The following is a 22,156-nucleotide window of genomic DNA, read 5'->3' on the forward strand; positions in this document are numbered from 1 at the left end:
TTGGGGCAGCTGAGGGAAGTTAACATTGGAAAAATGCTGATCCTAGTAGTTAGGGTTAGATTAGATCCAAGGACAGAAAAGTTACGGTAGGCAACAATATTTTATATTGTATTTTTGTATTTTTAATTTAATGTTTATATTTATTGTAATTTATATTATAATTACTTTTAATTTATTGTTGTAAGCCGCCCCGAGCCTTCGGCGAATGGGGCGGCATAAAAATGTTTTAATAAATAAATAAATAAATCAGTAGACAGCAAGAAAAGCACAGGCAGGAAGCTTATCTTTCAAAGCGGGCTGAAATGGGGAGCTAGAGGAGGCATTTGAGGAGCTGTCTCACATGGCCAGAGTGTCTAGAGAAGTGAATGGTTTTGGCAGAAAAGTTCTGAACAAAGGTGACTGAAGTGTATCACGTGAAGGCCAGAGAACAGATTGCCATTAAGCAAGGTAGGCTATTACCAGAGCTTGAACTGCTAGGAGAGGTCATCTGGAGGTTGGGCTGAGGTGCCATCAGTACCCTGAGGGCACTCAGCTCTATCTCTTTTTTCATCTAATCCAGGTGAGGCAGTGACTGTTCTTAACCAGTGCCTAGGCTCAGTAATGGACTGGATATGGTCCAATAAGCTCAAGCCCAATCCTGGTAAAGCAGAGGTACTGTTAGTGGAAAGTCTGGGGAATTTTCAACCTGTCCCGGATGGGGTTGTGTTACTCCTAAAGGACAAGGTTCACAGCCTTGGTGCTCCTGGATCCCAAGCTGTCACTTATTTCTCAGGTGGTTTCATTAGCCAGGAGCACTTTTTACCAGCTGAGGCTGGTTTATGAGCTGTATCCCTACAAGGATGAGTGGAGCCTTGCTACAGTTATTCATGCACTGGTAACCTTGAGCATGGCTGACTGTAATGCACTCTATGTGGGGCCGCCTTTGAAAATGGTACAGATACTGCAACTAGTCCAGAATAGGGCTGAGCACCTGCTAACAAGTACTGGCCTTACAGGCTACATTGGCTGCCAGTTGCCATCAGACCCCAATTCAAAGTGCTTACAACAACAAACAAAGGCCTAAATAGGTTGGGGCCAGAATAGCTGAGGGAATGCCTCTCTCCATATATCCCAGCCTGATCTGTGAAATTGTCCTCTGAGACCCCTTTCCAAATCCTTCCCCCCAGTGAAGGGGGGGGGGTGGCTACGAGAAGAGTGTTTTCTGTAATAGCACCCCATTTGTGGAGTATGCTTCCAACAGAGATCTGCCAGGCAGCTTCTCTTTTCTCATTTAGATGATAACTGAAAACATTCCTTTTCCATAACCAGTTTGGTGAGTAAGTTAAGTTGGTTTTGCAACAGTTTATCACATTGGCGTTATTGCTGCTACTGCCATGGCAAAATTTTAGCTGCCACACTAAAATTTGTAAAGTTGTTTTCAACTGATTGTTTTAAATGGTTTTATTATTAAGTAATAATTTTGATTTTATTTTTATTGTTTTATTTTACTGATTTATCATATGATTTATACTGAATTGTTTTATTTATTGAATGTAATGCTAGCTGCCCAGAGAGCCTTATGGCAATGGGGTGTGGCATACAAGTGAAATAAATAAATAAGCAAACAAACCAACCAGTGTTTTGGCAGAAAGGCTGGTGAGAAAAGGGGGGATTTTGCCCTATGCTTTATAGGGGAAAGTACATGGCTTGAAACAGACTGCATATGAAACAAAAAGAGAAGGAAGTATCAGAACAATCTGTTGAATACAACTGATGTAGAACTAATTGTAGAACTACAATTGATGGTGGGCATGTCATGAGCGGAGCCAGCTGGTGCCGGAGGTCAGACTAGATGGCCCGGGAGACCCCTTCTGACTCGCTCTGTTTCTATGTTTCTAAAGTATATCTATTAGACACATCCTCCCTGGATTCCATCATGTTCAAGTTTCATCCTATTGATATACAAGTTAAAAATAAAAAACTATTTATTATTATTACAGTGCATTTACATCTTGTCTTTTTTCTCCCCTTGTGAGGAACCCAAGGCAATTTACATAGCTCTATTTGATCCTCACAACAACTTTTTGAGGTAGGTTTGGCTGAGAGCGAGTGACTGACCCAAAGTCATCCAGTGAGTTCAATGGTCAAGTGGGGACTAGAACCTGGATCTACCAGGTCCCCAGTCCAATACGGTAACCACCATGCTACTCTGGCTCTCATTCTACGTTACATCTACATTAAAACGTTTTAACAATGATTACACTTTGGGCACACAGTCCTGAGAGTTTTTAGAGACTGGAATTGCAATAAATGCCAAGTACAAAAAGGAAGCAACCACTACCTCTATTTCTCACAGAGACCTCACATGATGGGCAGGCAGCATTCTTTATGTCAAATGCCAATTTAGAGAAATCCTTCTTCAACTAAACATAAACACATCACCAAACATTCATTTTATACCAATTTAATTGTCACAGCTTTCAGCAAAGAGCCTAGTTCATTGTAGATCTCTTGTTCTCTTTCTCCGAACTCCAGCTCCCAGGATCCCTGGGGAGAATTGTAGCTATAGCCTACTTTTCAAAGTGGCTTATAACAATTACCGTCTATCACAACAATATAGTATAAGTGATAAAACATGGGATGTGTAGCAAGTAGAGAGAGGCATAAAGAGGAAAAATGTATGGAATCAGTTTCTACTGGTACTGCTGATGTGCTTTAGTTCTTAAAAATAAATCGCTAAGAACAAAAAGAGAAAATACCAATGCATTATATTAATTCAGTTGAGGTGTCCAACCTGCTCCAGTTACATCTAAGACAGAAGCAAAGGATCAAGCAGGAGGTGTCTTACAACTGCAATCAGGCCAGTGTGGTTCAGATGCAAGCCCACTGAAGCTGCACTAAACCTTACTTTTGGCAAGATAAAATGAGAGGTAGCCAGGAATTTACCTCTCTTGTCACCATATTTTGTGACCTCAGCAGTCACAGTTAAGCTCTTCACAATTCTTTACTAGCACTACCAAAGTGGCATATTTCTCGTAGCGTATGCTTAATTTTATGACAAATAAAACCAAGGGAAAAAAAGAAAATTGTTCATTTAAGTAGCACAAACACACTCCACCTGGAAGGCGGGACATGACAAATCAGCAGGAGAGAAGAATGGGCATGACTGCCATAAAATAGATGGTTTCTGAGAGCTTTATAGAAATAATCTTCATATTAGAAAATATCTCCAGGCAATAACAGATGACACAAACCATTAATTACCTCTTTAATTTTGTCTCTCTTTTCTCGGATGTTTGGATCCACTGGATCTCCACTGTTTATCCCCACAAGATTTGGCACTGGGACCGGTGGCAGAGGTTTGCTGCTTTTGTTCTTCAAGCCCTTGATTATCTTGTTCTTCTCAGTCTGAATTTCTGCTTGGATCTCATCCCGTGACTTCTTCAGTTTCTCTTTTGCTTCTTCTAGAGCTTTTTCATGGTCTGCACGAATTTTATTTCTCAAGAGCTCTTCTTCTTCTCTAAAAAACCAAACAGAAGGCTAATTTCTTAAAGGCAATTTGACAATTTTTGGAAAATGCTGGCAATCACTTAAGCATGGACTGATTTTACCTTGCTACTATAAAAAAGAGTCACTTATTCCAAGTATAACTGACAATGATTAACTAATACATTGATATTAGCAATAGATGTATGCTGATATATCTATTGGTCTTTGAATACTTATATACGTTACACAAAAGTGCAAGAAATAGTTTGTCCTGGAGTATTGTAGCCATTTTGGTGATTCAGTTTCCCTTTCCATTTATTCAGGAAAAGCAGGTTGCTTACCTGTAACTGATGTTCTTTGAGTGGCCATCTGTGCATTCACACATATGGGTGCAGCGCCTGCGCAGTGCCTAGGCCGGAAAGATTGAAAGCTAACAGTTTTGGCAGGAAAACTCCGCTCCCCTCCCCCTCAGCAGTATATATAGAGCGAAGTGTCTGCCATTTTCCCCAGTCTTGGGAGACCAAAGGTTCGCCACTTTCCAGAAAAGGATGACATGACAACCCGTTAGGTACCGTAGCAAGAACATACGGTACCGATGGCATAATAACTTACCAGGCACCGAAGCAAGAGCATACGGTACCGATGAAAGAAACCACTCACCAACACCGAGCGGGGCCGGCGGGTGGGTTGTGTGAATGCACAGATGGCCATTCGAAGAACATCAATTACAGGTAAGCAACCTGCTTTTCTTCATCATGGCCTCTGTGCATCACACATATGGGTAAGTAGCAAGCTTACCAGAATTGGTGGAGGGCAGTGTTGTCACTGAAGAACGGCAGAGAGGACAGCCCTCCCGAAGGAGCTGTCTCTTCTGGCATGCACATCAAGGTGGTAGTGCTTTGTGAAAGTACACGGAGTGGCCCAAGTCGCGACTTTGCAGACCTCTTGGATCGGGATACCCGTGGCAAATGCGGAGGAAGCTGCCACTGCTCTAGTGGAATGACCCCTCAGAACTACAGGTAAGTCCATCTTTGCAACCTGGTACGCCAACAAAACGGTCTGAACAATCCATTTCGACAGTCTCTGAGACGAAACAGGCAATCCTTGGTCCTGTTGAGAGTACTTCACAAATAGTCTATTAGAACGTCTAAGAGATTCTGTACGTGATCTGTAAAAAGCTAAGCAGCGTAATACATCCAAAGTATGCAAGGACCTTTCGATTGGGTTCGACGGCGACAGAAAGAAGGCAGGCAACACGATCTCTTGATTCAGATGGAACGGCGTGGCCACTTTAGGTAAAAAGGAAGGATCCATTCTCAGAACCACCTTCTCCTTATGAAAGCTAAGATAAGGTGGATCTATTCGAAGAGCACAAAGTTCACTGGTTCTACAAGCTGATGTAACTGCAACAAGAAAAGCCATCTTCCATGAAACGAGACACATATCGACAGTCGCTAGGGGTTCAAATGGTGGTCTTGTAAGTGCTTGAAGGACGACTGAAAGACTCCATGTGGGCATGACAGGCCGAATACAAGGATGAAGATTTTGCAGTCCTTTCAGAAATTTCCTTATAAGCGGTTGTGAAAACACCGACGATCCCTGTATTGTACCACGATAATGTGACACAGCAGCTGCACAGACCTTAATTGACGAAGGTTTAAGTCCCGAACGATGTAGTTGCAACAGAAACTGAAGAATATTCTCCACCGAAGCTGCCACTGGATTGAAGTGACTGCAAAAGATGAGAAGCAGCGCCACTTTGCTGCATAAGACTTCCGAGTTGATGATCTTAGTGCAGACTCGAGAATCCTTAAAACGTCTGGGTCTAAAGAGATCAGTCCCAACGGTACATCTATTGGTACCGAGGCAGTGAGGAGGTCCGATCGGTCATGAGCTGAAGTACCGAGCGACCTAGTAGATCTTAGTCCCGAAGCAGTGCTGTTAATCAACGAATTCGCCACGCTGTGAGATTCAATGAGGGCAGGTCTGGGTGACGGACAATGTCTTTTTGTTGAGTTAGCAGATCTTGTCTGGATGGAAAATGAAGGAAGGTGCTGTTCGAGATCCGAAGGAGAGTGGAAAAGCACGCTTGACGAGGCCACCAAGGTGTTATCAGTATTCCTGCGGCATCGTCATGTACGATCTTTGATACGTCTTTTGTCAGTAGGGGAATAGGTGGGAACGTGTAAATCCTGAAGTTTGTTCAAGGAATCATAAGGACGTCTCTCATCGATTCCAGTCCTATTCCCGCTCTGGAGCAGAATCTTTTGCGTACCCTGTTCCTGTGGGTGGCGAATAGGTATATGTCTGAATGTCCCCAAAGTCGGAATAATTGCGTGCAGACCTGGTGATTTAACTCCCATTCGTGGGTCAAGGACATGTGTCCGCTCAGAGTGTCGGCTTCCTCGTTGTCGGTCCCGGCAAGATGGACCGCTAGGAGGGTTATACCCCTCAGGATGCACCATTCCCAAATGTCCATGGACAGGTGGGCAAACTTTGTTCCACCCTGTTTGTTGATATAGAACACCACCACTACACTGTCAGACATAATCTGCACCACTTGTTGGCAGACAGTTTCCTCGAAGGACCGAAGTGCTTCGAAGATTGCTAAGAGCACAAGGTAATTGATGTGACTCGATGATTCCTGTCGGCTCCACATGCCCTGGGACCGAAGTCCTGAGCATACCGCGCCCCACCCGATCAGCGAAGCATCGGTATATAGGTGAGGGGCTTGGAACGGGTACCCACATTAAAGTTGATTGGGGTAGTCCACCAAGTCAACGTCGGTAGGACAGCACGAGGCATTCGAAGCGGTTTGTCAGGCAAATCTCGTGGATGAATGTTCTTGTTGAACCAAAGTTGAAGAGGACGGAACTTCAACCTGGCGTGTGGGACAATGGCAATGGTGGCAGCCATGTGACCCAAAAGTCTCTGACTCGAGAGCGCTGGGACAACGTTGTTCTGTCAGATCCGAGAAATACAGGAGCGGAGACTGTCCTGACGAGCTGCGGGGAGGAATGCCCTCGCTACCGTGGAATCAAGATGAGCTCCGATGAAATCTATCACCTGCATAGGGACATGGAATGATTTTTCGCAGTTAATACAAAGTCCTAGATTGTCCAACAGTGCACAAGTTACCTCAACAGCTGACAGGAGACTTTCGTGGGTCTGCGAAACTATAAGCCAGTCATCCAGGTAAGGATACACTTGGATGCCCTGAAGCCGTAGATGTGCACATACCGGGGCCATACATTTCGTGAAGACCCTTGGAACCGTGGCCAAACCGAACAGAAGGACATTGAATTTGTATATGTCGGTCCCGACGGTGAAACGTAGAAGATGTCTATGGGTTGGATGGATCAAAATATGAAAGTAGGCATCTTTCAGATCCAGTGAGGTGAACCAATCCTCTCTCCTCAGCAGCAGAAGGATATTTTGAAGGGTAGTCATCCGAAATTTCTTTGGTTTGATAAATCTGTTGATATTTCAGAGGTCCAAGATCGGACGAAGACCACCATCCCGTTTAAGGACCGTAAAATATCTAGAATAGAATCCATGAAGCCCATCGGAGCTAGAGAGTTGCCAAATCGCACCCTTACAAAGCAGTTGATGTACTTCGTCCACCAATACCAGGGAACGCAGTGTAAATTGAATCGGGCTCGACGAAGGAACAGTATCGAATTCTATTCTGTATCTGAGCTGTATGAAGGATAATACCCACCGATCAGATGTGATGGACTCCCAAATGGGGAGTCAGCCTTGCAGCCGTTCCCAAAAGGGAGGGGGAAAGGTGGGTGTGGAGGTGGAGGAGAGGTTCACCTGTCCCATCAGCGTTGACGCTTTTCCGTTTCGAAACAGTGACGGCCTTGTTGCAAACGCTGGTGGGGTTGTTGTCTCCTACGCTGAGGCTGCTGTTGATATTGTCTCTGCGGGGGCTGGTAGCGGTAGGATGAACGCGTCCATGTCCACTTACATTTTTGCTTTCCCAGCAATTCCATCCATCTTACTGTCATGCAGGATTCGTGGATGGACTTGAGCTTATGGTCCATCCGTGAATGAAAAAGCCCGGAGCCATCAAACAGCATTTCTTCTATTCGCTGCTTCATCTCATCAGGGAAGTTGCAATTCCTCAACCAGGCATGCCTGCGCAGTGAGATGGCCCCGACAAGAGCCCTCGAATCTGTATCCACATGACGACAGGCTGTGGATAGTTGCTGTATAGCCACCTGCATACCCTCCCTTGATGAAAGTCCTAGCCAAATCCTGTTGTTGTTCCGGCAGGGGGGTGACGATGTTATTCAGCCTCTGCATAATAAAGAATTGATACCTGGCCAGGGTGGCTTCGTAATTAGACATACGAAGACCATGTCCTGCAGCAGCATAGACCCTGCGTGCCAAGGTATCAATCTTGCGGCCCTCCTTATCTTGGGGGGTGGTATGTCCCCTGGATTCCCTGCCTTGGGATGATTCAACCACCACGGAATTTAGCTTGGGATGATGAAGCAAGAAGGGTATATCACTCTCCCAGACCCGATACATGGATTCGTATCTTCTCACTGTGGGCTGAGTCTGCGAAGGCAAGTTCCAAGGCTGAGTCATCGCCTGCCGCAGCATTGTAATTAGCGGCAGGACAACTGCAGGTGATTGCTCTCCCCTGACAATGTCATAGAACTTGTCGGTGCTCGGATCTGGCTGGTGTTGTGCCTCGATCTCGAGCAACTGAACAAGTCTAGCCATGAGCTCTCTGAATGAGATGTGGGGCTCTTCCGGTGACAATGGCCCCTGAGCTGTTATGAGAACGTCAGGGGAAGTGGATTCTACATCGGAGTCAGAGTCGGGCCCAAGGTGGTACGGTTCTGACGAGGAAGTCCCCGGTGAAGTGGGACGTTCACGTTCTGCACGTCTAGAGGTGGACGGCATATCCTCATGGGCGGATGGCAAGGAATGGTCCCTTGGTTGAGGACGAAATCCAAATGAGTGGTAATCTTCCCAGCCCGACGGATAATTATAGTAGGGCTGGAACCATCCTTCTTCTCGCCTTCTCGGGACCGAGGTGGCAGTGGAGAAGCTGGATATGGATCCCCAACTCTTGACGGAGGCATGGGGGTCGGAGACTGAGCCCTGGGAGGGGAGTCTTGAATCTCCCCATCAGAGATAGACTCACGAAGCGGTTCCTCGGGCATCTCAATAGGTTGGCCCTGTTGAGGGGCAGGTTGTATTGGAGACCCCGGTGGGGTAACCTGCATCACTGTCTGAAGCATTGGTACCGATGGCATTGGTACCGAAGGTGCCGTTGGGATCAATGGTGCTGTTGAACCCGAATCCTTATGCCTCTTCTTATGGGGCAGTTTGGCCACTTTATCTTTCTTTGCCTTTTTGTGGGCAGAAGAGTGATCCGACCCTCCGTGCTTCCTCTTCTGCTGTTTACGGGGGGAGAGAGGGATTGTTGAGCCCCGGAGGGAGAATTTCCATCGTCCGATGGCTGCAGCTGAGGCATGGGCGGCGTGGACGAAGGGCGTTGTCCGGGCATGCCTGAGGCAGAGGCTGGGCATTGACCCGCTACAGTCGAAGCAGCGGCCTTGCGCTTGGCGGATGGAGCATGCGCCAGCCCGGGCTTTACCGCAGGCTGATCTGACTGCATCAGGGCTTGGTCCCATAGGAGCTTTTGCAAGCGATTCTTCCTGTTTTTCCGCACCTGCTTAGTAAAAGCAAGGCAATGGCGGCATTTATCCATCCTGCGCCCCTCACCGAGGTAAAGGAGGCACAAGTCATGAGGGTCTGCCAGGGACATCTTGGACCCACATTCCGCACATTTGCGGAAGGCCATCTGCTGCGCCATCGTAGAAAAAGGAAGGAATAGAGTATAGGAAAGAGGGAAAGATAATATTTTTGTTATTATGTTTTTTTTATATGTAAGAACAAAGAAAAGAGAAAGGTATAACAAGGGAATAATAACTTGGAGTAATAGCAACGAAGAGTATAAGAACAATAAGAATAAAAGAGCAAATACTGAGTCGAGCAAGAGACGAACAGGCACGAGGCACAGCGAACGGCAGTCGCAAAAGACTGGCGAAAATGGCAGACACTCGGCTCTATATATACTGCTGAGAGGGAGGGGAGCGGAGTTTTCCTGCCAAAACCATTAGCTTTCAATCTTTCTGGCCTAGGCACTGCACAGGCGCAGCTCCCATATGTGTGATGCACAGAGGCCACGACAAAGAATTTAATTAATCAGTATTTATTTATTTATTTATTTATTAAAACATTTCTATGCTTTATGTATTTAATAATTTGCAGCTTGATATGCAGTAACAGAACCAGTTTTTCAGCCCTCTTCCAACTCTAGTGCAGTACAGGTAATAAGGTATATACTGTTACACAAGAATGTGCAACCCACTAAAAGCAAAGCAATGTGGGTGGATTAGAGCTAGGCAGAATCTGTTGGGCCAACTTTTTTTAATCATCTGTGGGAGAAACACACCAGCAATTTATTAAACATGTAGTGTTGTGGTTCTCATGGGGCATCCTGTTGAAGAAGTGAAGATTGTCAGCTTTCTAAGGGCCAGTGGGTCAGTGTTTTTATGAAATGAAAAAGGAAAAAAAACTCTTAGCACATCATAATTATCTGAAATTAAGGTAAAATCCTCGTAAAGAGTCTTAGAATTGTGTGTGTTATGTCCCCGAGATCAATGGAAATCCCTAACTTACATTGTAGGTAGATACTGACAGAGCTTTCAAATTAATATTATGCTCCCAGTTGCCAATCTGAAGAAATAAATCCATGTATCTACACATCACTACACATAAAAAGTTTTTCCTATTGTTTAACTAAAAAAACCCTATTTTTGTACTGGAACATACCTGTAATCATTCACTTCATTTTATAGTCTCTTTAAAATCTAGGTAAAGTATTAGTTCTTTGCCCCATTAATGTAACAACCCATATGTGCGAGGAAGTAGTTTTTACATGCATGTATGGCGATCCAGAAGAACTACATGTGCAAGAAGGCTGCATATGCACAGTTCTGCATGATCAATCGTTATTTATCACACAATCAATCATACAATTTTTTTTTTGTGTGCACAGATGCATAAACAATACCAACAGGACAACAAAACAGCCTGTCCAGGCTCCCACAAGACCCAGCTGGCAGCGTCTTCTGACTCTCCATAAGGACAGGTATGGCAGCTAAAATAAGTGGTGGGCATGGCAGGGAAGCTCACAAAGCCACAGGATGAACCAGCTTTGGTTCTGGTTGCTTCAGAGGGAACAATGCTTTGCTTGAGAGAGCCACAGAATCTCTCTGAAGTAGCTGAATTCCTCTTGGTAGTCAACCAGATGGGAAGCACGTCACTAGCCATTTGGCTACAGCTTGAGAAATAACTGACAAGCTCACCTTATGCACTTAGCTAGATCATACTGGAAATATGGAGCCCCACCTTGCTGCGGTGTGATACGTGGGCAGCTGCACACAATTTGATCTGAAAGCTATAAATGCAGTCCAATATAGCATTGGCTTTTTTTGCATCCATACCACATTGTTGGCTCATATTCAATTTATAATCTATAGCAATTCCATGATCCTCCTCACTTGTAGTATTGTTGAATCAAATACCTCCCATCTTGCAACTATTCTTTTGGTTCTCTTTTCCTAGGTATGGAACTTTGCATTCGTCCCTGTTGAACTTCACTCTATTGCTTTCAGCCCATACCTCTGAAATTTGTTTCTCTCCTCCAGGGTATTAACTTTCACTCTGAAGACTACATTCATATGTGACACCTGCTATCACCTGTTAACTGCAGAGGGAAGGCAATTAATTTTGGCCATGGAGAAAACATGGGGATACTTGGGGGACAGTCAAATGATCAAGATACGACTTTCTGGAAACTGAAAGGTTAAGCTAGAAAGTGAATTCCATGAGTATTTGATGCAGAACACTGAAGATAATGTCCTTTAGCCAGTCTAAAATCAATTTTATGGAACAAAAATCATGTGTACCAAGAAAATCCATAGAAAGGCCCAGTAGATGTACTCTGGTAGTAAAACCTTTAAACCATAAACTAATAAAAACATGTATTTCAATAAAATAAAAATAACCCAAATATTGATTAGTGTAAATAATGTTCAACTAGTATCAGAAAGCAAGTGTCCATGCCCTGCATTTAGCTGATGCCAGGCCAGCCTCTACAAAAGCAAGTGCTGGAAGTTTGCAGGCACATCCTAACAGTTGGATTAAATCCCTGAATTCATATTCAGATACTGTTCTGCACAACTGGAACAAGATTTTCACCTTAAATACGAGCAAGGAAGCAGGAATAAATTGTTCCCTCTTAGTAGGAAAAAACTTAAGTACTACCTTGGTGGAATGCTGTGCTAACAGAACTGAAGACCTTCTATAAATGAGTGAGAAAGAGACAATAATGCCTAAATAGCTAAACTGTTCAGCTTGTTCTACATGCTGTCCATCAATAAAAGACCATGATCTTTGTACTGCTGAAGTTAATATTTAGTAAGTTAATGCTGCAGTAACTCACAAAAACACCTAATAGACATTTATGGCTTATTTTCAGTCGCAACGTATGACTGGCATTGTCCACATAATGGAACAACTGCTGTAACTACATAATAATAAAACTTTAGTCTCTACCAGTTTTGGGATATGGAATTCTAGTGCTAAACAATTCCCAAACAAGTCATTTGGGTAAACATTAAATAATATGGAGTCTAATATAGAATCCTATTAGTTGCAAGAATAGGTTTTGTCAAGGTGTCCTCCAGACCACAGCTTACAAGGAGCATTAATACATCTACTAAGATAATTTTGTCAATGAAATAATCCATCAAACTCTATAATATAATCCAGCTTCCCCCTTTTATTCCCAAAGACCACTCCGTTGTCATTCTAAGGCTTCTTCTTTGAACTGCTATGTTAAGGTGTCTTAAGGGGAATTAACTGTGACCCACCTCTTCTGGGCTAAGCTATATACTCTGTAATAATTCTGTGCTAGCACCAAATCCTTTGAAAGTGCATTGAACTTTTATTCTTGGGGTGGGGATGGGTTGGATATTAATTAGAAGGGGAATATTTCTTGCCAAATATTTGCCTTTACTTAAGGGAAAGTCATTCCTCCCTCTTTTGCACTGCTCTGTTTACACTGTAATATGTATGGCCTCTATGGCACCCATCCAGTCAGTGGTTCAGGAATACATTCATATCTCACAAAGATTACAGTCTATCCATTCTTGCATCCTCTGACTATGCTATGAAAGAATTTGGAAGAGATAAATTTTCTAGAACAGGAAAATTTCTGACCACATTCGGTAAGTAAGAAGAGTCTTGCTTTTCACTATGCGGTTTTAGTTTATTATAATAGTTCTAAATCGGCAATCTTATCAGTCGGATGGACTCCCCAATGTCATTATCATTTAATTCAGATCTTAGATCTTTTTTGGAATAGGACTAAGAGAATATTGTATTCAAAGTCTAGTCAATGCCAAGCCACATCCAGAAACTTAGCTTTTTTATACTCTGCAGAATGTGCATGAAGATAACCATAGAACAGATCATCTATATTTAGAACAGTATATCATCCATTTTGAGTATTTCAAGAATTAGCCGATCTATTAAATACAGAAAATGAATTTCTTATTTTAACTGAGAGAGCATGCCTTTGGGCTTTCAGAAAGTTAAAAGGACTAACTTCCAGTTATGTGTTCAAGTCCTTTAATCCAAGTCTCGAGTCAAGTCTCAAGACTTTACTTTCAAGTCCAAGTTGTTTGCAAGTCACTACAAGAAATATTTGAGTCAAGTCTCAAGTCTCTTCTCAAGTCCCAAGAGCCAACTTTAACAGAAAAAAGGGACTTAAGGAAAAAGCCCAATATTTTAGTTTAATCTAATTTGATTTTTTTTTCTTTTCCCTTCAATCTGTAGTTTAGGTTTTGTTTGTATTTTTCTGAAGATAGATCAATCAATTGATCAATAGATAGATGTTCTACAACTTCTGGTTATACCCCAGCCTAGCTGGGACATGCTGGAATGTTAGGACCTTTTTCTGCCTACACATGCATAGGATTGTGCCCTGAGGGTGATCTTAGTCTGAATTAGGAGGTGTACCACCATCTGATGCAGGACCAGAGGGCAAAGGAGGCAATCTTCATCTTGCTGTGCTCTTGCCCTGCATTTTCACCAGATAGGCTTGTTTTACCCAACTACCAACCATTTTTAAAGGTGAGGGGAAGGAGGCTGGAGAAGCCTCTGAATAGACCATACCTGGCCTCCCTACTGGGCTCCCCACCACACCCCAGAATGCCCTTGAACATCACTTTGCTTGCATGGGAAATTAGTGTAACTAACATACTTGTTGCACTCTTTACCATCTTTCTTGGGGACTGCAATGTACACTGAATGTTTCTAGTTTGCTTTTTCCCATATTTGTTGGCATAATCTTGTTAGGATCTAAAGAGATTCAGTCTCTGCAGCTTGGAATAGTTACCATAACTACTCTGGATGCTTTATTCCTATCAAATGCTTTCAGAGCAGCTCTGTATTCTAATATTGCTACTTCTTCCTCATAGGATTCCTCTTCAAAGGAGTTTGTCATCTTTTTATCTCTTCTGTACAGAATGTCTGTATATTTTTTTCTATTTTCTCCTGGTCAGATGGTATGTTCCCCTGGTGGTCTTTCAGCATTCCTAATCTAGATTTGAATTTCCTGTTGATTTCTTGGACCTTCTGCATGAGGTCCCTTGTTTTTCCCTCTTTTGTTTTCTTTGATTTATTTACAGTTTTCTTTTTGTCTTTATGTGACAGTTGCTGAAAAGTTGCATTCAGGATTCTGACCCTATTTCTGGAAACTTTTGCTTGTCACCTGTGATATTTATTTCAAATTTATATGCTGCTCAATAGCCCAACAGGACTCTCTAAGCAGCTAACAATATCAATATACAGCTCATGGTACAAGTACCAGGGGAAGGAGGGGAGGAAATCTGTTGGAACAGAGTGAGCACTTACAATCAGGTTTTAAATCTGGGTTTTGTAAAATTTGTAAAAGAGGATGGTTTTTGGCTGGCACCAAAATGAAAACAGAGACAGTGCCAGGCAGATCTCTTGAAGAAGCCTGTTCCGCCGAGAAGGCCCTTCTTATAAATGCCATCCCTTTTACTTCCTTTAGGGAGGACTCAGAAGGACCTCATTCCAAGATCTCATTGGGTGGTAGGAGTATATTGGAAAAGGTGGTCTTTCAAGAAACCAGGTCCCAAGCCAGTTAGGGCTTTGTGTGTTACAACAAGCACTTTAAATTGAGCCTGGGCTTCAAATGGCAACCAATGTTATTTATACAGAATAGGTATTATGTAGGCATACATATTAATACCTGACACCAGATACGCAGCGGTATTTAGGACCAGCTGAAGTCTCCAGACCATCTTCAAAGGCAACCCTACGTAGAGCACATCACAGTAAACTGGTCAGGATGCTGCCAGTGCATGAGTAACCATGGTCAGGCTCTATCTGTTCAGATAAGGCCATAGTTGCCATATTCACTGCAGCTGGCCACCAAGTCCACCTGAGACTCCAATGAAGGTTTTGGCTCTAGCAGCACTCCTAAGCTGCAGACCCTGTCCTTTAGAGGAAGTGTGTCCCCATCCAAGCAGGATAACAGCCATCTAATCTGTTAGACAGATCATTAACCAACAGCGGCTCTGTCTTACCTGGACTGAGTTTCAGTTTATTGGCCCTCATCCAGTCCATTAGTGAACTCAAACACTGGTTAAGCACAGAGATTGCCTCGCCTGGATTCAGTGTAAACAAGCAGTAGAGCTGATAGTCGTCAGCATACTGTTGATACCTCAGCCCAAACCTCTTGATGACCTCTCCTAGCAGCTTCACTAAAATATTAAAGACAATGGGGGACAGTATAGATCTCTGTGGAACTAGCGCAACTATCCCCCAGCACCAACTTCTGGAAACGTTCGGCCAGGTAGGAGTGGAACCACCACAAAGCAGTACCCCTGACTCCCATCCCAGCTAACCTATCCAGAAGGACATCATGGTCAACTGTATCAAAAGCTGTTGAGAGGTCTAAAATAATCAACAGGGTCACACTTCCCTTCTCCTGACAAAAGTCATCATACAGAACAACCAAGGTAGTCCCCATCCTGAACCTCAGCCCGAAACCCAATTGAAATGGGCCCAGATAATCTGCTTCCTCCAAGAGTGCCTAGAGCTGTCTCGCCACCACTCTCTCCAATACCTTGCTCAAAAAGGGAAGGTTCACTACCAGTTGGTAGTTGGCAACCATCCCTGGATTCGGCTTGGCTTTTAAAAGAGAGGTTTATCACAGCCTCCTTTACAGTGGCTGGCACTATCCCCTCTCTTAAGGAAGCATTAACAGAACGCTGGACACAGGGGCGAGCCATCTCTTTAGATTTCCCAATGATCCATGATGGGCAAGGATCAAGTTGGCAGGTGGTGGGATGGACAGTGTCAAGCACCTTGTCTACATCCTTGTGCTGCGGTAAATGAAACTCTTCCAGAAAATGGGCCTAGAAGACAGTATTCTGACTATATCCCAAGATGGAGCTGAAACAATGGTGGAATCCAACTCAATCGTGTTTCTTTTATCATCCATCCAAACCTTCTTTTTCTTTCTTTCTGCTATGGGGATGGAATTTTTTGCATCCTTTCCTAGTAACATCTCTGGTTTCAGTGCACAGTTCTTCTACTTCACAGTTAATTGAGTTCAGTAATGCAAATCTGTTCTTTATGAGGACCTTATATTCCTCATGGATGTTATTTAAGTTGTTTTTTGGTACAATGCTTCTGCTATTGATCTTTTTCTGCTTTGCTCTGATTTTTTATCTTGCTGCTGATCTTTTTCCGGCAGGGAGAATGCAGCTTATCCATCTCCTGCTTCCAATTACATAGCTTATTTGATTTCTATATTTGCCATCTCATGATGTTCACGTGTACAGTCATTTGATTAGTGAAAATACATCTTCAGGCAGCCAAACAGATGGTTGGCATTTGAGAACCGAGTCATTCTCCTGTTTTGTTTCTGACTCTTAACCCAAATTCTCCCACAACACTGGATTTTGCTTTGTTTTCTATTTTTCCATTTCAGTCACCTATGATGATCAGCATGTCTTGTTTTTGTATGTATTATTTCCTTTATGTATTATTACAAACATTTGTATCCCGTTCTTCCACACAAGTGCTCAAGGATGGCTTACATAGTACAAAATTACAATAATAAAACCACATTAAAAACATCTTGAATGCTTGCATAAAAGTTTTTGATTTCTTCCTCAGCATCTGTTGCTGAAGCATTTACGTGAATGATGGTTATATGTTGATACATTCTTTACATTATAGCCCCTTACTGGCTGTGCTGCATCTTGCCTCAGTATAGACTCATTCGGTTTCCTCTGAGATTTGTCAGTTCCAGGTTTATATTTGACTGACTGAAAATGTCCCATTCCAGTCCACTTTAGTTTGCTCCCAACAAGAACTGCAACATTTAGCCATTCCATTTCTTGCTTTATAGTTTCCAATTTGCTCTAGTTTGTACTTTTCATGTTCTATGTTCAATTTTATGTTTTGTATAACATCAGACTTTCCTTTCACCTCTGTGGTTGTCAGTCACAAGAGTTCTTCTTGGCTTTGATCTGGTCATGTCATTAGCAACTGTGCTATGTGTACTTGTCCTTTGCTTTTCTCCAGCTGGTTGAGTGCCTTCTGACTTAGAAGTCACATCTACTAGTACTCTCTTGTTTCTTCACCACATTTTCAAGGTAAGGAAATTCAGAAAGTTACTATTGCCTTCTTTGGCACAGCACTAATCAGAGTTCACTTGAGCATCACAGTCTTTGTCTATCAAAGATCCTTTGCCACTGTTGCCTTTGACTATGGCTGCTGCCCAGTAGCTGCCCTTCAGGAGTTTCTCTGACCCAATAACTGTTAGAGATATGTATTCTCCTCTGCTGATGTGACCATTACTACTGATGGTGTCTTGGCTTTGACCATTCTTTGTCGGGTGAGTCTGCTAAAAGACGAGCCTAGTAAGAGAGCCTGGCTTTGCTCTTGGCTTCTCTGACACTTGCCATGTTAAGGTGTGCATCCAAGAGGGTCTAATGCAGAAGAAAATGTATTTGATATAAGCTTGAAATTCATTTATTCCAATTGATATTAAAATCATGTTAAGACCTAAAATGTAAAGAATAAAAAGAGTGTGGCAAAGATATAAAAAGTTACTGGAAGTAAGTTACAAAAATATATCGCCAAGAGAGGGGGAAAAAGAGGAAGTCTGAGCAAGAAAGCAAGTTGAAAGTATTTTTATTCCTCCAAAAGAAGGCTCCACTCTTTTATGCCAGTTCTGTTAATTTCATTTCTGCTTTTTTCCTACACACTCTAATTTTTATCTTTTGTTTGTGTAGGGAAGACGATTTAGGCTATTCCTATGAGAGTAGTCTGAGGTTCCCTTCCAGCACTCTGATCAACTGCAGTGTATAAATTCCATAAAAGTGTGATAGACTGTATCCTAAATGGAGTCAAAGTTTTTCTTCAATGCTGACAATGACCTAAACTTTTTAAAAGAATTCAGCTGTCTTCCACTAAGATTGTTTTGGGCACCTTCAGTTTTGCTGTCACTATTTATTGCATTTCACCACAAGACATATATGTATTTCAGTAACAAGAACATTATCTTTCTTCTCACACACTTGGCAAGGATAATCACCTGAAAAGATTAATTACAACCTTGAAACTTCTAAGCTTACCTAATATTGCATTTTAAATTGATATACATTCCTTTTTACTAATGAATTTATGAAATTTCTGTGGAAAGATAAAGCATCAGAAAATGTTCCACATCACTGGGCAATAACAAACCTTACCACACACAACCCTTCCAGAGGAAGGGGGAGCCAAACAGCAGCCCCTGAGAACCCTCTTCCTAGCTGAGAATGCTTATGCAGGAAAAAACAGTCCTCCAAGCAACTTAGTCCCAAGCCATTCGGGGCTTTAAAAAGTTAAAACTAGCATTCTGAAATGTGCCTAGTTAACAACAATTAAGCAGTTTTAAGAATGAAATGATACTCACCATTGCGCAATCCTAGTCAGCAATCAGATCAGTCTATTTTGAGCCAATTAACATTCCCAAGCAGTCTTCCTATTTCATATGCAAGGCACTGCAGTTATCCAAATAGCATACTACCAGTGCATGGATTATCCTCAAAGGATATAATTTTCTACTGTTAAAACCAAAATGGCTTTAGCCTTTACTCATTCCAAGTATGCTTGAAAGGGATATCTAAGTCACTTTGAATTCACAAGGAAATGAATGCAAAATACACACATATACAATATTCATAAGCTTGGATTCTTGCTGTTCTTAAAATGTTTTTATATCTTTCTGTATCTGCCTTTTCTTTGAAGATAGACTGGCACATATCAGTTGCGATTCTGTGTAACATGATGCATAGATTTATATCCTTGTAAAGTATTCAGGAGAACCTGGTCGACAGAAGAACCTGGAGGAATGTTGTCCATGAGGTTGCAAAGAGTAGAATGCAACTTCGGAACTAAACAACAAGAACAAAAAAGTATACACAGCCCACCTTTCTGTTTGATGAAAGGTCACCAAGATGACTTACAATAAATGATCGTGTTCTCTCGTTCTCTCTCTCATTCTCTCTCTCTCTCTCACACACACACCAATTTTTTTAAAAACAGGAAACAGTGATTAATGAAGGTTCAGAAGGGATGATGTGAAATGTCCACTCCACTAGCTCTGTGATGCTACTGTTGCTACAGCTGGTCTTTGAAAGCAGCCACTTGTCCACAGCGGCAACAAGGAAGAACAGCCTTTCTGATGAAAGGAGGCTACATAACCACCAGTGCCAGATGGATATGTTACATTTCCTTGACGGTCCTCCAAAATAAAATTTGGCCCTCAGATTCACTCCATTATACAGTATCCAAAAAAATAAATATAGGAAACAATTGTGTTTTGGGATTGTGAGATGTTCTTCCATGCCTCTGATGAAATTGTATTTTGATTCATGTATGTGCTCCCTAAAAGAGACACCGAGACACTCACCATTTTCTTATGCCATCCATGTCCAAACAACTTTCCCATACATATTAATGGAAATGTGTGCATTAATGGAACTTGCATATTAAAAAAATGTGCCAGGACAAGAAGCTTCATTTGGCAAAGATTTCTGAAGGTATTAAAAATAGAGAAAATGTTTGCCAAATATATAAAGCAGGAAGGGGGAATCTCAATCTCCAAGTCTCACTCGTTGGCTCCACCTCCATCCAGACAAGACTGAGATGCTATTAGTGGGTGGTTCTTCTGACCGGATACAGAGAATCCAACCTGTTCTAGATAGGGTTGCACTTCCCTTGAAGGAGCAGGTTCATAACCTAGGGGTGCTCCTTGAATCATCTTTGTCACTTCTAGCAGTTTTAGCTGGTGGGCCAGCTACATCCCTATCTAGACAGAGATGGACTGTTATCACTGATCTATGCTCTGATAATCTCTAAAACAGATTACTGCAATGCACTCTACATGGGGCTGTCTTTGAAGACTATTTGGAAGCTGCAATTTGTGCAAAATGCAGCAGCCAGACTAATAACTGTGATCAAACAATCTGATCACATAATACCAATTCTGGCCTGCTTGTACTGACTGTTTATATCCTTCTAAGCCCAATTCAAGGGCTGGTTTTAACCCATACAGTCCCACACAGTTTGGGACCACGATATGTGGTCCCAAACTGTGCCTCTCCCAACCTTCATCTATCTGGAAGATGAAGTTCTGGAGCCTATTCCAACTACCACCTCTTAGGGAAGCTTTCAGATATCCAATAAGGAAAGTGCCAACCTAGCCTCCCTGGGAAGGGAGTTCTAGAGCCTAGGGGCAGCCACTGAGAAGGCCCTCTCCCATATGCCCATCACACGTGCCCGTGAGGGTGGTGGGACCAAGGAAAGGAGCTGCCCAGAAGATTTTCGAACCCAGGCAGGCTCATATGAGAGCATAAGGCTAATGGAAGGCCTTTAAACAAATAAAATAAATAAAATATAGGAGAATACAGTCTTTCAGATAGCCTCGACCCAAGCTGTATAGGGCTTTATATCACTTTGTATTGTGCCTGGAGCCAGTGAAGCTGTTTCAACAAGGGAGTTGTATGCTCCCTGTAGGCAGCCTCAGTCAGCAGCACCAGGTGAAGTTTCTTGAACACTCTTCAGAGGCAGCCCCACATACAGCACACTACAGTAATCCAAATGGGATGTTACTATAGCATGTGTCATCACAGACAAATCAGACAGCTCAAGGAACAGGGGGAGCTGGTGCACATTTTTTTAACTGTACAAATGAATAGCTGGAGGACAGTCCTGCTATGCCAAATGGCCTGCCTTGAACTTCCTAAGCTAGTCTGCTGCCAGGCAGAGTGGAAGAGATTGCCTGCTATGGGTATTAAAGTAAGATTCGATTGCTAGTTAATCAACTCTTGTCCAAAGAATGGGAGTGGACTTTGTCTTTCCTTCAGGAAGGGAAATGTTTTTGGCTATGAGGTGTTATATATAAATAAGTATCTAGGCCAGCTCAGTGGTGCCACGATAAACTTCATACTCTCTGCACTGTATTTGCCTAAAAATAAAACAAACAACAACACATTCAACAACACACCCAGGGGCTAGATACTGCACAGGATGTTTGACTATACTGTATAGTTGCTAAAGACCTCTGATAAACCACCATCATAAAAATACTGGGCTACACTTCAGCACTGCCATAAACCACAGTTGTCCAGCCACTTTGGTCAATACGGGCATAATAATGATAATCTATCTGTATACATTGACAGGGTAATAAAACAGGTAAGGATTTACAAATGCAGACTGTTTTTAGTAAGAGCTGTAGAAAGATCATGAACTGTCACTGCTGCTATATTTTGTGCTAGAATAATTTTTGCATTGTTTTTAAGAGGCTGCAATCATTTCCCATTAGGGAAGACTCCCAAAAAACAAACAAAAGAAAACAAAAACCCTAATTCTAAATGACCCAGGAAATTCCATCTCCCAAAGTAGATTAGCCTGCCATCTAAACCCAGAACATTTTCTGCAGGGTGGCAAAACACATTGCCCATGAGAAAAGGAGTGGCAAACTTGCTTTCTAAACTTTTCCTAGTAACAGACTGCACTGTAGCTGCCTGCCTGCCTCAGCAGAAATACCACCCCACTACCTGCACTCCTTCATTCCTTTATTTGGTAGTGAAGGTTTTTCCCTTGTCTCTGTTTTACTTATGTATTTATTTATTTAAGTTGTATTTAGAAGGCCCCACTTCTGTTTGTCATACTTCTTACATCCTTGGAGGATGACTCTTTCACAGGGACCTCCGAACCCGATCTTGGGGTTTGGGTACGGAACAGAGAACATATGGAAGCAGACAGCTGTATTCTGCAGTACCAGCTATGATGACCTCTTGCCCTGGTCTTTCAAGCAGATACTGTTTCAGGACACAGCGCAGAGAAGCTGCACAAGCTGAAGAAAAGATTTAAGGAAGTCCTGACATACAATAAGCAATAAAAGATAGAGCCAGAGCTGGTGCCATTGTATAACAAGATGGCTTCGTTCCTGCTTGTTCAGAGGGACATCATTCCCAGGTATATGGCCAGCCCC

At 42.6% G+C, this 22,156-nt stretch overlaps 1 protein-coding gene across 3 annotated transcripts in view; it reads right to left on the reverse strand.

Annotated features, from left to right (window-relative positions):
* The window catches only part of MAN1A2 (mannosidase alpha class 1A member 2), a 73,719-nt gene that overhangs the window by 44,995 nt on the left and 6,568 nt on the right, over positions 1–22,156 (reverse strand). For all 3 annotated transcript variants that reach the window (XM_044449624.1, XM_044449625.1, XM_044449626.1), the window contains exon 2: positions 3,244–3,499. In XM_044449624.1, the coding sequence (XP_044305559.1) occupies positions 3,244–3,499 (256 nt within the window). The remainder of the gene's footprint in view (positions 1–3,243; positions 3,500–22,156) is intronic.

Source organism: Varanus komodoensis, unplaced genomic scaffold (assembly GCF_004798865.1).
Source record: "Varanus komodoensis strain SLA01 unplaced genomic scaffold, ASM479886v1 scaffold60, whole genome shotgun sequence".
Lineage (NCBI taxonomy): Eukaryota > Metazoa > Chordata > Lepidosauria > Squamata > Varanidae > Varanus > Varanus komodoensis.